Here is an 18,227-nt window from a genome sequence, read left to right as displayed (position 1 = left end):
ACATGGCCTGTAGCTGCTAAACCACTAAACAGTGCATCTGCAGGATACTTTATCATTTTTAATGCACAGTCTATATACAAGCTATAAGAGGGGGGATTGAACCCAGTAGTTTCTTTTCTATAAAGAAAAATACAACTCTCATATTTTTGCATTTAGCATGATTAAAATATGCTATTTGCAAAAGGCATAAACACAGACAGATATAACTCAGTACCGTCCTAGACCTATTGTACCGTCCAAAAATGTAGCACTGCATTTTAGGGTGTGCTAAATCTACAGCTGTGCCTTGCATGAGATGAGTAATTGTAAACTTGTATTAACATATAAAATGTGATAAATCTCAGTAGGTATGTGTACAACAACAATAGTTAAACTAGAGGGCACAGTGAAATATACGTGGAGTGCTAAATATTTGCTAATAGAAACCAGACTTAAAACAAGGAAAATATTAATGGGACACTATAGTCACCAGATCAACTGCAGCTTAATGTAGTTGTTCTGAAATATATATCCTGTCCATGCATGCATTTTAATGTAAACACTGCCTTTTCAGAGAAAAGGCAGTGTTTACATTACTGCCTAGAGACACCTCTAGTGGCAGTCACTCAGATGGCTACTAGAGGTGCTCTGCATGGAGGTGCTGAACTTTCCGCATGGAGATGCATTGATTCAATGCATCTCTATGAGGAGATGCTGATAAGCCAGGGTGGTGTTTGGTTCTGTCTCACCTCACCACCTCGGCTAAGCTGATTAGAATTAACAATCTCAGTCAATCCATTGCTCACCCAAGAAGGCAGATTAGGGCCAACGCCGGCAGACCCATGTGGCGCTGGGCAATGGTGACTTTTATAGCTTTTAAGGGAGGCAGGAAGGGGGCGGCCACCTAACTGTGTTTTTTAACACTATATTAGGCAGGGATATACATTTGTATTCCTTACCCTATAGTGTTCCTTTGAAGTTGCTATATATTTTTTTTTTTTAACGTAGTATATGATTAAAATTGTATGCTGTGCAGGTACTGACATCCCCTCACTTATTTCTGCTTGTTTTATATGGATTTTATACATTAAATACTGGATACTGTAGGCGGTTTCATTTAAAAACAAGTGTATGGTGTCAGTGAGATAAACAAGGTTATTTACAAAAGTGAGAATCCAAAGTAAATTCAAAGTGAATTTCAAATTTAAAGGAACACTATAGGGTCAGGAACACAAACATGTATCTAGCCTCTAGCTATTCAAGTATGCAGCTGCTGGCTCTGCCTCTAACCTGCCTGCTTGGCTGACATCATCAAAAGTGTTAAACAAAGTCAGTCACAATGCTTTCACACAGGATTGGCTGAGCTAGTCAAGGAGGCAGATCAGGGGCAAAGCCAACACAAGCCAAACATAGCCCTGGCCAATCAGCATCTCCTCATGCATTGAATCAATGCATCTCTATGAGGAAAGTTCAGTGTCTCCTTACAGAGGGTGCACCTCCAGCAGTCATCTGAGGAGTGGCCAGTGGAGGCATCCCTAGGCTGTAATGTAAACACTGCATTTTCTCTGAAAAGACCGTGTTTAGAGCAAAAAGCCTGAAGGTAATGATTCTACTAACCTGAACAAATACAATAAGCTGTAGTTGTTTTGGTGACTTTAGTGTCTCTTTAAGGCCAGAGTAGCTGAACTAGAAGTATAGCTGATTTAGAGAATGTTTGCAGTTCAGCTATTTTGACCTTAAATTTTAAATTCACTTTTAATTCTCACTTTATTGAATAACCCAAAGGAGAGAATAAAAGCTTGGTTAGGGTTAGGTTGGGAATGCTGACAGAACTACTCAACTTGATTTATCTTCCAACCTAACTATAGCCGATGAACTGTCATAGGTGTTTTTCCAAGTCATAATGTAGGTAGATTTTCCTCAAGACCGTAGCAGTTTATTAACAAACTGTCATTTGCATAATGCTGCTGTAGATGAAGATTTAATTGCATCTTACCATGTCTCCTTCATTTGTTTGTTTCTCCTTATATTTCAGATTATCAGTTTATTAAATGTCTTCACACCACAGAAGTCTCTGGAGGAGTTTCAGGATGTGTAAGTAATGTGATCATTGAGTTTATTAAATCTGCAGAACTAAAAAAAAAATGCATTTTCCTTCACTAGATAGAGTCAAAATAGCACGAATTTAAAGATTGTGTGAGATGTTATTTTTTAAAAGGGAAAAGTAAGTAAGAAAAAAGTGCACATGAAAAAAGCCCACATGAAAATTGACCACAGAAAAAAAATACCACTGTCATAAATGCGCACAAAAAAATGCCCACATGGAAAAAAGCCCACTGAGAATAATATGAACATATAATAATTTTCAAGTTAAGGTGAAGATGTATGCACAATTTAAAGTAATATATATATATATATATATAATTGTAGGTAACTAGACCATATGGCAGCCCATGTCATGGCATACCATTTGGAAAATTAGAAAACCCAGGGTATTCAAAATGGGGTATGTCCAGCCTTTTTTTTTTTTTAGTAGATTAGAAAAGTAATATATATGCAGTACACAGGTATCACCTATAATTGGATTTTCATGTGATAAGTATTTGCAGAAAAAATAAGAGGGATCTGTTTTTTTTAAATCTATAGCTGGTTATTTAAATTGTTAACATTAGTAGCATTTTTCATTATCTAATCTGTTTAATTCAAATGACTGAATTAGGGGGCGGAGCTTAGCAGCCGAGCCAAACGGACGCATGCCGAGAGAGCTCCCACGGTGACAGCCACAAAAATGGAGTTAACCCCAGACCCCAAGCCTGAACTCACCCCAACATGCACTCCATGCAGCAGGGGAGTAAACCGATGATTCTGGGGGTACCCTACTCGACGCTAAGGGATGCAGGGAGCCGGCACTACACCAACCATGCGGCCTAAAGTCATGGGAGCCGGGGAGAGGCGGCCGCTCTCCTCGCTCCATGAGCAATGGACCGGACCTGCCGGGGCCCTACCCCCACCCTTGGATCGGTGGGGGTTATCCCGATCCCCACAGAAGCATCGACATACTCAAATGCCCTGGAGCCAGCAGAAACTGTGGAGCTAACCACCTGCAATCAGAACGGCAAGATGGCCGCTGAGGGAGAGCCCTCTACAACTCCTGTAGCCACTCTATGGGACGCAATGGGGGAACAAATATCCCAGGCCTTTGAGAGGCTGTGGGAGCAACTCTGGCACAAGATCAAGCGACGTGCAGGGAGATCGGAAGACACGCTAGCAGTTCAACAAGATCTCGCCTACACCGACACCAAGCATATGCCCGCTGGGCACAGTGTAAACGCAACGCTGAAAATGGCGGCAAAGAGGCTGGTGCCCCGACAGACGCGGCGGCAACAGAGGCTTAGCCCTGCTATCGTCTACCACCTTCCCGGACCGAGGATCAAAAGGGGACGCCTCACCAAGCGCAACCCACACCCTCAGAAGATCACCACTGCCCACAAGGGATTGACACCCTGGCAACTGGAAAACCCATTGGAATGACGCCATGGACTGTGTTACAACCTGGGGACTGCGGGACTCCGCTGTGCGGGACTTGTGCCTTTGCTACTACAGGGGCAGTGTCCACTATATGAGAGGAATTGGCTGACTGTTAAGCTTTGTTTTGTTGCCTCGGTGGCCGCTGCGCCCCACCTACTCACCAGCAATACCTTTCCACGTTTTCCTACACTGTCCCTCAGATGATATTGATGCCCAGCGACACCACCTGTAATTTCGCTAGAGTCGATCTGGCATAAGGCAGCGCACGTATATCATTAATGCATCTCCTGCACCTACTCCCCACATCACTCGAGTGACTTCAGAAACCATAAAATATTATGTGCTTTGTGTCTTGCCTACCATGTTTGAATCAATAGTATTATGCTACCAACCTAATCCTACTGTCAAACATATTATTCTGCTTGGCTTGCACAGGGTACACTGTAGGCATGTTAAACACCTATGAGGGATATATGCCAACGACACAAACCTTGAGCTTAATTAATTACCAATAGAGATGGTGATATCGTCTTGTTTAATCTTCATAGCAATATCCCATTAGTTATGTTCCGCTTGTTATAATTGAACATGTTTATATCTAAAATTGGCTTTCTTGCCAATGTTAAACCTGTATGACATTTAAGTACGCTGTTGTGGCGTTTGACAACGTAATGTAACAACAAAAACCTGCACAACAAAAATAAAGAATATAACAAAAAAATGACTGAATTAAAGAAACAAATTCAGTTTCAAAAGTTCTATTTTTTTTAAACAAGTGAATCGCAACTGAAATATATTATTGTTTTAAATCTAAAATTAAAAGCAAAAGGAAAGAATGTCAAATAATTATTTATAGTTTCTTGCATAATTTTGCAAGATGTAAAAAATCATACCATTAAAATATTATTGCATTGCAGCCAAAGCAAATTACATAGTTTCTACAAATTATACGAAAAGTTATTGCCAATGCAAAAATGTAAATAAAATTCAGTAAAAACTGTATACTGGTAGATCCATTGTGAATTATGTTCACATATAACTCAAAGCTCTATAAACAGGACCTCCATCCACATCAACTTTTTTCTCATTTGAACATTCTCTGCCGACACCTTCTCTCTCACCATCACCACTATTATGACCCTTAACCACATTATCGGATATAGTTTTATAATTCTCTAACAAAATCTCAACTATTAGATCATTCTTCTTTATCCAAAGTTCACCTAAATCCTCTCCAACCACTTCTGCAGCTACTATCTCCAGAACCTTGCCCCTTCCTATCTCTCCTCAATGTTATTTCACTATACTCCTACCCTCCCTCTTGGCTCCCTCTTTATCAAATCCCTTAAACCAACCCCATTTGTTAATCTATGTAGAGGACTCTGGATAAGGGTGCTATATAAGAATTGTTAATTAAATAATATATAAAAAAAACATGCCATTTAAATATTATCACATTGCAGCCAAAGCAAATTATATAGTTTCTACAATGTATACAAAAAAGAATTATCGCCAGTGCTAAAATTAAAATAGAGTACAGTTAAAACTGTTGATGGCACCAGACGTGTGAGAAAGATGATCCACTGGTGATGTAGTACAGAAGTGTGATTCCACACTAATTTAGCCTGTTTAAAGAGTGAAATATAACAGATAACTACCAGATAGTGGTCATGTCACAAAAAAAAATTGAAGCATAAAGCTCATTGGTTGCAGTTTGCAGCCCTTATCTCTCCTCTCACAGCCAGCCAAGATAGCGATGAAAATGCTTCTTCTTTGATGAATACCTTTCATACCTTCAATGAATGACATCATAAGAGTATAAATCCAAACCAGATTTTAGCTGAATTCACTTACTATTATAGTGAACTTAAAGATGACCCCAATGAGCCCACCAAACAACAGATTACAGATTTTTTGGAAAATGTTCAGCTACCCTCCTTAAGCGCCACGGTAGACCCAGATTTAATTAAACCTTTTGACTAAATAGAGATGAAAACATTTTAGTACAAATTATTTCAACAAATACTAGCTCCTCCTCTTCTGAGAGTGTACAACCACTGCTAGGGCACGCTACCGGTGAAGATACTCCTTGGCCACATTGTAACTCTTCCTAAACCGGGTAAAATGCCAACTATATGGTCTAATTTTTGACCGATCTTACTAAATGTGAATACTAAACTTTATGCCACATTACTAGGTAATAGTTAATCTTCCCTTCTCCGTGAACTTATTCGCTATGATCAATTCTGGATCCATTAAAGGCTGGCAAGGTTTGAATAATACCCTTCACCTCATGCATGTAATCAGCTATATAAACTCAGCCAACTCTGAGAGCCTTCTGTTTGCTTTAGGCACTAAGAATGCCTTTGATAGACATAATTGGCATTACATGCAAATGGCTTTAGAGAAGTTTGGTTTCCCTCCACCATTTATTAGGGGAATTATTGCTTTATACATGACCCCCGTGACAAGCATTTTCCAAGCATATACCTTCATTCAGAATTTCCAATGGAACTAGGCAGGGATGTCCACTCTGTTGTTTATTCTCTCTTTAGGACCTTACTGCAAAAAATCAAGGGTGTCCTAGTTACTAGCAAAATACATAAAATGTCACTCTTTGCTAATATTATTTTGACACTTACCCAACTTCAAATCTCTCTGTCACTGCTACTAAAGGAACTAACACAGTTTGGCTTGATCTCCTATTGTAAGCTTTACTTTACAAAGACCCAAGCACTTCCAATTCAAACTTTGTCCATACTATAAAGGGCCTTCACAGTTGCTTGGAGGGTTTACTTTGTGGTCTGTCTGGGAGTGTGAATCACAACTATTCCCTCCCCGTTTAAGTAGAACTACATCCCTTTACTCAGCGCCTTTAAAAACAAAATCTTCTCTTGGAGCTATCATGGGCTGGTACGCATAAACATGATAAAAATTATGTTATTGCCGAAACTGTTAGATGTTCCATCTCTACAACTTATTGTAAGAAAATCCAAGCACTTTCTCCTCTTTCATTTGGAACAAAAAAAAGGATAGCATGGCCAATTCACTTCTGTATTATCCAGTGGTGTTGGGTAGCATGGGAGTACCCCAGATCTAAGTATTATATTAGAGTATTATATAGCTGCACTTTTGGCTCAGGCCATTACCTGTATGCTAACTCAAATAGCCTCCATTGGGCAGACATAGATGCTCCTAAATACAGAACATGTCACTATTTGCAAAACTGCCCACTCCACATCTTTGAGTAAGACCTCCTCTCAACCTCTAAAGCATCTCTTTGGGATAGTATGCATTGGAGACTGTGGAACCCTGTCAAATGCCAATTTCTGAATTCAAATATGTCATAGCCGGGTTATCAGTAATTCCTTGGGAAAAGAAAGACCTGACCAAAATTTTACACTTTTCTGTCTGGGGATTCAATCATTCCTTTACCAGAACTAAAAAAAAAAAACAATATCACCAATTCGCTGGACTCAACTGCCTTACAAGGATTTACCAAGTGCTATACACACATAGAACCACATTGTAAACTTATATAAAGGTTGTACCTTACCCCAGAAAGGCTTGGTAAAATTTACAAAACAACATCCGATAAGTGTTGGAGGTGTAATGATCAAAAAGGAACAATGCTTCAGATAAGGTGGAGCTGCACTGAAGTACGACCATTGTGCTTAAAAGTGGCTCAATTGCTACACAGATTGAGCATATCGCTACACCTGAGGTCTGCCTCTGGTTTGATTTCCTGCCATGCTCTCTTTTTATGACCGTGTATTAACATGTCATGTCTCTTTAGCGGCTAGAACATTCTAGCAGTGAAATTGAAAACTTCTGTGTGCCCCACTGAAGCACAACTATTTGATAAAATCTGCCTTAAAAACACCTACAAACGGGGTGGGGCCGGACTGCCGAGCTGGACGGTCGCATGTCTGAGCAGCTCATGTAACCCACTGAAATATACTCTCTAAAAAACATGTCTTACCACCCAAAAATTCAGTGCAGGCACCCAGAGCTGAGAGACTGTGGGACCCGGTGAGAGGCTGGCTGATAAAGCTTCAGTCCCCTGGGGGAGAAAAACACGCTGCCCCAAATGGGGCCTTCTCCTCCGGTGAGTGGGGCGGACGGCCGCTGCCCCACTATTCTGCACCACGAAACCCAGCTAAAAGTACAGACCGGCACAAACCCGTCCCCGTCCACCCACCCTTTGGACCGGTGGGGGTGATCCCGGTCCTCACCCTGTGGCCCTGACCGTGACACTGCAATTGAGGCCAGAGAGCCCGACTGTAGCACCTAAAATGGCGGGCGCCATGTGCGCAGACGGCAAAGGGAAGACATGTTCCCAGCTCGCGCTCACAGCCACCAAGGCGGCTTATGCCTCTCACTCAAGCCGCACGGAGGGACGGCGAAACCAGCGCGACTCAAGTGCGTGGGAGACAACGGCTGCACTGAGCGTATGTCACACAAAGAAGTGAACATACTCGCCTGAAGTGACCACACAAACCCTCAAGCAAGACACCTCTGCTGGAAGACCGATCCAGCAATCACCTACAATCCAGCCTGCACCAGGACGGACCGGTAAGCAGCAGCATTCTGCGGAACACACCCAGCTCCCGATCAGGGCAGACACCAGCCTGCGGATGACCAAGAGAGGCAAGCCCACTAAAATCCAGCGGCAACACTGGGAAATCCAGCGAGATCTACAAAATAAACCACGGACAATTTTTGCTCTGAAGCCTGCTCGGAAGGACACTTGCCCCCTGCAAACAAGACAGCAGGCTTCGGATAGAAAAAAGGACTGCCCCTTTCTGAAAAGCCTTGAGCCCGCCAGGATGCCGACGCCTTCCCACTGAAGCGGCTTAGGAAACTCTGATCAACCAGGGTGACAACCTCGTTAGAATCTTTGGTTTATATAAGATGTCCTAACTAGAACTAGCTTAACTTGCAGTTAATTACTATGCAACAAGTCTAAATACAACTCTTTTATGTCCGTATCATAACAGCTAGATAATTCAGCAAAGATACACACAGCACTGAGACAGACTTAGCTACGAGAACTTCAACTGTTGTGTCACTAAACTATTAATAACATACTACCTGGGGGCCGGGCCGCCGAGCCGAGCGGTCGCATGAGAGGCCAGCTCCCGCACAACATGGCTTAATAGACCCGTTAATCGCCGGTTATGGGAGGAAATCGATGCTCAGCATCCACGTACCTCAATGCACGCGGGCTACCGGAGCCGAGGAGAGGCTTGCCGTTGGGGTTCTAGTCCCTCGAAGGAGAGGTCCCTGATGCACCAGGTGGGGGCCTGCCTGGAGGTGAGTGGAGTGGACGGCCGCCACTCCACTATCCTGCCCAACGGAACCCGACAGCCAAACGGAACACCGGCGGATCCGGTCCCGACTCCCCCCCTCTGGACCGGGGGGGTCATCCCGGTCTCCACTGGAGGATACAATGCGGTCCTCAACGAAGCCTGCAGGGCGAACTCCAAATGCCCCAATCTAAAATGGCCGCCGCACTGACTAGCCGACACGCGGCACCCAGAGAAACCCCTAGCTACCAACAAGGGGACTGAGTGAACCCCTGACCCCAGCAACACCTGTAACCAGCTACCAGATTCTACCTACCCAAGCCTCGAGCCAGCCGGTATGACACCCCACAGGGTAGCGCTACACTCTGGAGGGAGGCTCAACGGCACCAGGCCGCCACCAGTCTAACCCCTGGCAAGGATGGGATCTACAGCTCATCTACCGAGCAGGGAACGCATGAGACACACATTCAGCTCCAGCCGACCACCCACTACTCCACATCTGAGCTCAAGATTGGGAGAGAGAAGAGATGGCATAACATGATCAGCATGGGGCATGGAAGAACAGCTCGTCGCCTGACCACCCTGTCTTCCAGAGACACTCAACCACCCACCCGATTTGTTGTCTGGCTGCGCCCAGTAGACATACCCACAGGCTCTCACATTCACACTCTGGTCATATTAATCGAATTTAGACTCAGCTTGGTAGCCATTCTTATTCTGGTTTTCTGCAGGAGGTTCAGTCTGTTTTTTCTAAGTTTTCTCTTGATGTTATCTGGACAGTGTGTGGTAACCAGTGGAATATTAGCCTGTACTAGCATGTTAACCTAATGTGATACTTACTCATACCTCCATGTCTAGCTAGTTATGCAAGTCACAAAACTAAACGTCTGCATTTCTAGTTACATCTCTTATGCTAGCTTACGTTCAGATCTCTAACACCTAGACTTGACTGAATAGCCTAAACGTACTTTCATTTTTATACGTATCTCCATGGCCTTTGAAAGCCCACATTTACGTACTTAAGCAGGAATAAACGTTTAATGTCGCAAGCTTGTAGACCCCTATGGGACCCTATGGGAGGATTTGGAACCTTGGATTAAAGTTACGCCACAGACCACAATGCCCTAAATCCTTCGTTATTGCCCCTTTATTGTATACATTTACTTGACTGAAATAATTATTACAAATCCCATTATTTCTATTTTTGTTGACTTTTCTTTCTTAATGTTCTTACTTGGGTTAAAAATGTTTAACTAAATCTACATATCATGTCAACTTTTATTAGGTACTAGACATGTGCACCAGTGAAATTTTCGTTTCGTACAAATTAATTCGTACTAAATAAAAATGTAATTAATCCATTCCGAATTTCGTCACTGTGATCCCCATATTAGGCCTGTCGCCTTAGTGGCTGCTCGCATTCATTTAAAACTACTAATGACTGGGCAGCTATTGCTGCCCATTCGCTAGTGCAATAAGGAGGGACCTGACACAAGTCCCCCCGTTCCTCCATGTTAGTGGAACCCAAGTAACTAAAATGGGGGGGCATAGTGCCATCCCCCCCTGCACCCAGTCTCCTTGCTGTGGGGGTTAATTCTCCCGCTGCATTGATGTGACAGAACACCCTGTCACTGTAATACTGTGTTCCCTTAATATTCCCTGTTTTGTTCGGTAAATACCGTGTTCACATACTTTTTGCGAACACCGCTGAAATTCCATCTCTGCCTGTGAACACTACCTGCCTACCCTGCAGCACGGAGTCTATTAAACTAAAGAACTGAAACTAAAAGGTAATGCATTCTGCATTTGCCATTTCGTTTCGTATATAATTTGATGTAGGACTTTTGTTTATGTTATAGTAAACGAATACAAAAAAATGTCAGAAAATTCAGACTAAATCATGTTTGTCCGATAACGAATGAACATTGAACATGTCTATTAGGCACATTGTCTTTGCACATCCTCTGCACAGGATGCTACCTTAATGCGGTATCATGATTGTGTTTTTACATGAATGTCTTGCTGTTTTACATATGTGACAAATGAATAAACTTCAATTTACAAAACAAAAACTGGTACATTGTAAATGATGTTCACATATAACTCAAATGTGTACTTAGAACTTGATTAGTTACATAGACTTAATTACCACAGAGTTGCTACAAAGTCACTTTTGAAACAGCAAACACACAACATTCTGAACTTACCTACATACTTGCATTGCTGTCATCAGGGTCCCAGAGCAAATCTACCTGCTTCTCATGCAGCAAGTGATTGATAGCAGTCATTATCAATAAATGTTGCCAATATATACCAGGCTTTGTCAAGACCTAGTCCAGAATACAGGCAAAATGCATTCACAGGTTGTTTCAGGTGCTAGTTTAATACACCTAACATGGGGCTTTTCTGTACCATTGCTACTGTGTATACTGAGATATGTGTTTATGTACTTCAGAGAATACGTTTTCTCTATTATATTTTTATTAATAATCTACAATTCTGTTTTAGAACTAAAAAACATTGTTATAATAATTATAATGTAATTCAGAAATTGTTTGCTTAACTGTACATCTTATTCCTGATTCTTTCAGTTACCTAGTAATGGAATTGATGGATGCCAACTTGTGCCAGGTGATTCAGATGGAGTTAGATCACGAGCGAATGTCTTATCTTCTGTACCAAATGTTATGTGGCATTAAGCACCTTCACTCTGCTGGAATTATCCACAGGGTAAGTAATACCATTATTATTTTTAGCTAATTGAATATTCTTTCTTATTAAGTACTATGACTAACAAATAGACACTTTCATTTGTGAATACTGTGGAACAATGGCATGAGAAATCATTGCAAAATACAATGTATGCAGTTTAAAAATATTTTGACTCAGAGAAACATTAGCAGTGCATAATTCATGGATGACTCTCCATTAACTGCTTGTGAGTTCATAAAAGTGAAGTAGGAATTCTAGTTAAACTAAAAAAAAAACACCCACTGCTCACTTATATCAAAGTACTTATGGTCATTGCATACCATTGTTGATTGATAACGCATGTATTATTATTATTATTATTAATGACTGGGGAGTGCATATTTAACAATACAGTACTGTTCTTCTTCTTATTTATGTTTGAAAAACCAAAAAAAACTTTCCAATAAAAATTCATTCATAGAATAAAAAAGACCACTCACTCTTATTTCCAATGCAGGACTTGAAGCCTAGTAACATTGTAGTGAAGTCTGACTGCACGTTGAAAATCCTGGACTTTGGATTGGCACGGACTGCGGGAACTAGCTTCATGATGACTCCTTATGTAGTAACACGGTATTACAGAGCACCAGAAGTCATCCTTGGAATGGGGTACAAGGAGAATGGTAGGCTAAACCCTAGTAATACCTTCTTGATTAGGATAGTAAATATAAGGAAAAAAGTAAACATTATATGATACGATCTTGAGCTTATAACTGAGTAAACATTTGCATATCGAAATATTAGGAAGATCTGAGAACATATTCTGCCGTTTCTAATATGGAATGTTGAGGATGCTCATGGATTTCATTACAGGTAAGCCTTTTAATGCACAAAAAGGTTTAAAGATCAGATGGACAGATATCAAGAAAGAAAAGGAATTCCCATAGATGACATCTTTCTTATAAACATAAGGGGAACATGTCATAAAGATCACAATTCCAGATGCTGTGCCAGACATAATATGTACAGCAGTAACAGAATACTTGATGTTGGTCATGCACTGCATCACCACAGAATTATAACACTTAACTATAGTATATATTAAAATTGCTTAATACAAGATACTTATTGCTATGGTTATCTTATGGTTATCACCCAGTGAATTATTAGATTAGTGTACAACATAGACAAGACGAATTAGTCACTCTTAAACTGTATCTTCTTAGTGATCGTGTTAGACATATGGAAACAATTGTCCAGGAATAATATATCAAAATGTGCATTATATTCGTTCTAAACTCCAAATAATAATTAGTAAACTGCAAATGCTTATTTAGTTTATTCAACATTGATTGGATATTGGGGTGCTAACAAGAAAGAAGTAGAGAGAAGATATACTTTTGTATTTTTAAACTTATGTGGACAGTAGAATCAAATGCATGTAATATAAATTTCTCATCTGACAGTTACATGTTATTGCTATATGTAACACAGTGGGAGCCTAAAAATATTATACAGGGTGTTCAGCATTCCAGGAAAAATGTTTTAACACTCTTTTACCTACTAAGTTTGCAGATTAAGTGCACAGTATTACTCAAATTCCCAGAAGGTGAAATTGTCGTGGTGGTATGTAGCTTGATGGGAACAAGACTTGTGTAAGACACCGATAAAAAAATCTTTCATGATGGATACATTCCACAAAACCCTTTATATAAAATTATACATTTTTCATACTTTTTCACAAAATATTATGTTTTATATTTTGCCCCACAATTATCCCTACATATCTGGAGGCACTGCTGAGATTGAAGCACTCTATTGTTTGAGTTAGCATATACTAGTTTATAACTCAGCAGAATCAACTAAATCTATTTGTTTACTGTCTTATTAAAGTGGTTTAAGTCGTAAATTGAATTAGACCATTGTCTAATAAGGCATTTGAGTGTCAATAACAACTTGCTTTTTCAGCTTCTCTCAATGTTTTTCAATAGAAAGGCAGAAATGCAAACAATCCATTAAGGATCAATTGACAGAGCAATTGAGTCATAACCAGCCAGCCTTTAAACATCCTATATCAGTATGTTGTAACAGAGCATTATAGAACTGCAAATACTAAATAAATAGGACATTTTGCATGGAATATTGCTGGCTCTTAAGAGGTTTAACTGTTGTTATTATTATTATTATTTGCATTTATATAGCACCAATGTATACCGCAACTCTTTACAATATTATAAAGGGCGAAATATAACAATAAATGAGACAATTACAAATTGTTACTGCATTAATAGGTTTATAAGGACTCTGCTTGAAACAAAAAAAAATTGTAAAATCTAGAGGATGAGGGGTATAAAAAAACAACTGTAAGGGCAGCGTGGGGAATAGCAACCAAGTGACAGGGTGGAAAAATAGCAGAATTGGAAAGTTAGAATCGAGGGTGGTCCTTTAAGAGAGCACGAGAGATTTGTTTGTAAAATTAATCTGTAACGCAGGGAGGCCAAGGCTAATCTGAAGAATGGGTTTTGAGGGACTTATTAAATGACTGATGACTAGGGGGTAGTCTGATGGGAGTAGGCAGGCTGTTCCAAAGATGTGGAGCTGCCCGTGAGAAGTCCTGCAATTAGCAGTACTGGTAAATATTAAATATGTTAATATTTAAATATTAAATGTTAAAAATGTAAGGTCTATATGTATATTAAAATTATTCAAAAGAACTTTAACTGGTATTTCATATTAGTTCCTTAAAGTGGCTCTGTCACATCAGACTTATCTTTCTCCTATTGTTTCCGCTTCTTTTCCTCTGAATCCTTCAGAATCTGTTCTAATTTTCTTAATTTCTGATCTATTTCTATTTAAAACATAAGGTGCTACTACTTTGTCTTATGTATTTTTCATATACTTAACAATTGTGACAAAAGGGTGGAGCTGAAGGCAAGCACCATTTCTTTTGTCAAGCTCACAAATGGTGACGCTTGCCTTCAGCTCCACCCTTTTGTCACACTTGTCAATTGTATGAAAAATACACAATTTGTGTTAAGAAGCATCAAGATTGCCAGATGTAGAATATATACATTAGAAAAAGTAGTCCCTACTTTGTCTTTTGTTTTAAAGACAAATACATCAGAAATTAAGAAAATAAGAACAGATTCTGAAAGAGGAAGGGAACAGAGAACAATGGGAGATTAGAAAGTTTGAGGTGACAGAACCGCTTTAATCCTGTCATAAGTTTGAAACAATTTTATAGCATTCAAGAAATGCATTTTAAGAATCATTGCAGTTTTTTTTAGAATATTATTTGGGACTTTATGTTGCAAGTTTTTCTCTATGTAAAAATTAGTTTCCATAAAATAATAGTCTTATTACACCCACCTTAACTTCACTACTGTCAATAGTCATGCAAAACAAATTTGGAATTGTAATACATGATAACCCCTTTTTATTTAATATTTTATTTTTATAACTTTAGTTTGTTGTTTTTGCTAGAATCTCATTAATAGTTGATGGAGCAAAATATATGAGTACATGTGAATTATAAACTAGCAGATATATGTGAATTCTGTATACTGAGAGTACAAAGGAGCTTTGCCTAGACTATATATATTGATATAGATAAATATATATCAAATACATTAGATATTTTCCAAGTGGATACACTAATCAAGATTTATAAGAAAACTATAACATTGAGATCAATAGATTCCAATTTATTAGCCAAAATAGTACATACAGGGATATAACAGTACATATTTAATTGTGTTGAATTGAAGTCGAGCTGCAAAGTATGTGCAATATAGACGAACTAGAAGCTGTCTCCTCTCTTCGATTATTTTTTTTAAAGTACCTTTTTTTGTTTTAGTTTCTTAAAACTAATTTATTTTGACTAAATTTCGCAAAGTGTATTTCAATACACCACAATTAACAATTTGATTTAATTAACTTCTACATTTAAATCCTTATTATATGTACATAAAATATATTTCTAGCAAATTTAGAACAGGTTTGCTTATATAATTTGTTTTGTTTTTCAACTGAAGTAACACAGGTCCTTTCCATCATGGCTTTTTAAAAATATATATTTAAAGCCTATATATATATATATATATATATATATATATATATATATATATAAATTATTTGGCATTAATAGAATATATTTTTACATTTGTCATATTTGTACCTTAGTTTGAATTATTGTATGGCCTAAAGCACTTCTGTTCCCTTTGGTTTCTTTATTACGTTCTGTAAAATTGCAAGGAGGCATTTACAATCTGCTCATCTAATTGCTTCCAAATGCTACCAAGCTAAAATTCTGCATGATATCCTTTGCCTATTTCTTTTCTAAATATAATCCAGCATATTCTTGATTATATATCGATTTACGAAGGGTAGGGAGGTTAGCAAAATTATCTTTTGTGCTTTTCAATCTGCTCTTTTTTTTTCTTCCTTGCCTTGTGCTTCAAGGATTGACCTTCTTAGCTAATCTTACCTTTTTCCTCTCTCCAACTCACCATGCCCTTGGCTCTGCTCTTCTAGTGGATATATGGTCAGTGGGATGCATTATGGGAGAAATGGTCCGTCACAAGATCCTCTTTCCAGGAAGGGACTGTATCCTTGTACCATTTATACGGAGTTTCAGCTACTTGATTATGGAAACATACCTTCCAACTTACCAAGCTTATGTGTCCGATTAACCACCATTTTAACTGTCTTTTGTGCACTAACGACTACCTGTAAAAAAAAATTATTATCAACACAATGTAAAACACAATGTATAATGTATTTTTAATATTAACTTCTAACATGGTTTGGATGCAATAGCTGTTTTATTATAAAGCGCCAACTTATGGATAAGTATAAGAAAGAGAATGATAGTTTGATCATATTCCTGGAAGGTATAAAGACGTATTTAAGCCTTCTGTGTTCTACAATATAATTTAATAGTTATTAGAATAAGTTATATATTTGAGTCAGAGCTATAATTTTAAAATGTTAATGAGTAGCACTTTATATAAAATTAAGCAAGTAAAATGGGGAAATTTATCACACGTTTTTATTGTAGCATATGTTACCCGTGTCAAAGAATAAAAACAGGCTGCAATATACATTTAAATAGTAATATCTATATTTAGTCCTCATTCGACAAGCTGTAAATTGTGCTTATTTGAACATTGAATTACAAATTTTGGGCTATAATGACAGATTTTGGGATATAATACAGATTGCTATAATTGACTCTTTTCTGCTAGTTTTCCATTTCAAATTTAATTCTTAGTTTAGGAAGGCTACACTTTTCAGTGAATGATCCATTTTATTGCATTTAAAAAGATCTCTACACAGCAATTAATCATCCTGTTTAAATCCAGCAGTCTTTTTTCAAAGTGACACGCCAGGCCAGGGTTCTCCAAACTCTGGCCCTCCAGATAGTATTGAACTACAACTCCCATGAGTCTCTGGCTATCTCATTCAAAGAATCGTGGGAGTTGTAGTTCAGCAACATTTGGTTGGCCTGAGTTTGAAGAACCCTGCTCCAAGCAGTAGGAAGAAAACTCTACATAATCTCACGGAAGTTCTTATGGTGCCTGGGGTCTCCTGGCAAGCCAAACTTGCTTCAATCAGTTTAACACTGAATGAGGATACTCAGGGCCTTGCAGCCTGAGCACCTTCTGTGTTGTGTAGACTGATGCTTACAAATTAGCCAGACCAGTGATGGATGGCAGTAACAGGCGGAGAGCATCAATGCACTGTTGCCAATTGCTGGTAATGATTGCTAAAGCGAATATGGATAAAACAACGTATTAGCAGGAGGAGGAGGCAAGCCTAGCAGCTAGCGTCAAACCAATATAGCGTCAAACTAGCAGCTAGTGTCAAACCAATATAAAACAGTTTAACACTAAACAAAGGAATTACCCAAGGAGACTCAAGGCACCATAACATCTTCAATAAGATGAAGTGGATATAGTTGCTTAGAATGTCACTTTAAGATTTTACTTGCTTAGAAATGCATTTGCATGCTAAATTTTTGTTTATTATAGAGTTGCACATCTGCAGTTCTATGGAATCATTGTCAAATGATTTGGCCAATATAAATGTGGCTTTTAAAATCTCACTCAACCTCTATACACTTGTCTAGGATCACAATGTAAGCTCGATTACAAACTTGAATAATTAAAAAAATGAGGGTTTGAGGCACAATTGAATCAGAAATTGGGAAGATGTACTCCTTGTGGCTACAAAATCACATTGGGTATGTACCTTTAATATAAGCTTGACCATTATTAAAATATTGAAGAGCATAATTAATTTAGCAATAAAGCTGAACCTTAAATGCCAGGGTGTTCTGGTTTTTAAATAAGAACCATCACTACTACTGGTATTACAGCAATGACACCATGAGATGCTTTAAAACGTATGTTAAAGATTAAGCTACTGACATGTCAATCGAGTTCAGTCCAGGCACACATTGCAAATGAGAAGAGGAGGAATGTATTTATAGGGACACGTAGTTAGTATGATGTAAACATTACATCAGCCAGAGGTTATAGAGAAACACCTATTTTAGACTTCCACTGATGAGCTTTGCAATTTCTTATTTAGGAAACCATGAAATAAAAAGGTAAAAAAAAATATTGTTTACTAATCTTATCACCATGTCATATAATTTAGTTGCTAATCTGCTATCCTTTGCTCTTCTTTTTAAAATGGGTTTGCCCTTTGTAAACA

The 18,227-nt window shown here is 38.7% G+C and overlaps 1 protein-coding gene across 6 annotated transcripts in view; it reads left to right on the top strand.

Annotated features, from left to right (window-relative positions):
* Nucleotides 1-18,227, top strand: part of MAPK10 (mitogen-activated protein kinase 10) — a 267,785-nt gene that overhangs the window by 177,150 nt on the left and 72,408 nt on the right. For 5 of the 6 annotated variants that reach the window (XM_063458771.1, XM_063458768.1, XM_063458772.1 and 2 more), the window contains exons 5-8: nt 2,015-2,073; nt 11,408-11,546; nt 12,025-12,190; nt 16,041-16,112. In XM_063458771.1, coding sequence (XP_063314841.1) covers nt 2,015-2,073; nt 11,408-11,546; nt 12,025-12,190; nt 16,041-16,112 — 436 coding nt within the window. The remainder of the gene's footprint in view (nt 1-2,014; nt 2,074-11,407; nt 11,547-12,024; nt 12,191-16,040; nt 16,113-18,227) is intronic. The other variant, XM_063458770.1, reaches the window with a different exon arrangement.

This window comes from Pelobates fuscus, chromosome 6 (genome assembly GCF_036172605.1).
Source record: "Pelobates fuscus isolate aPelFus1 chromosome 6, aPelFus1.pri, whole genome shotgun sequence".
Lineage (NCBI taxonomy): Eukaryota > Metazoa > Chordata > Amphibia > Anura > Pelobatidae > Pelobates > Pelobates fuscus.
This window is presented reverse-complemented; position numbering and strand designations above follow the sequence as displayed.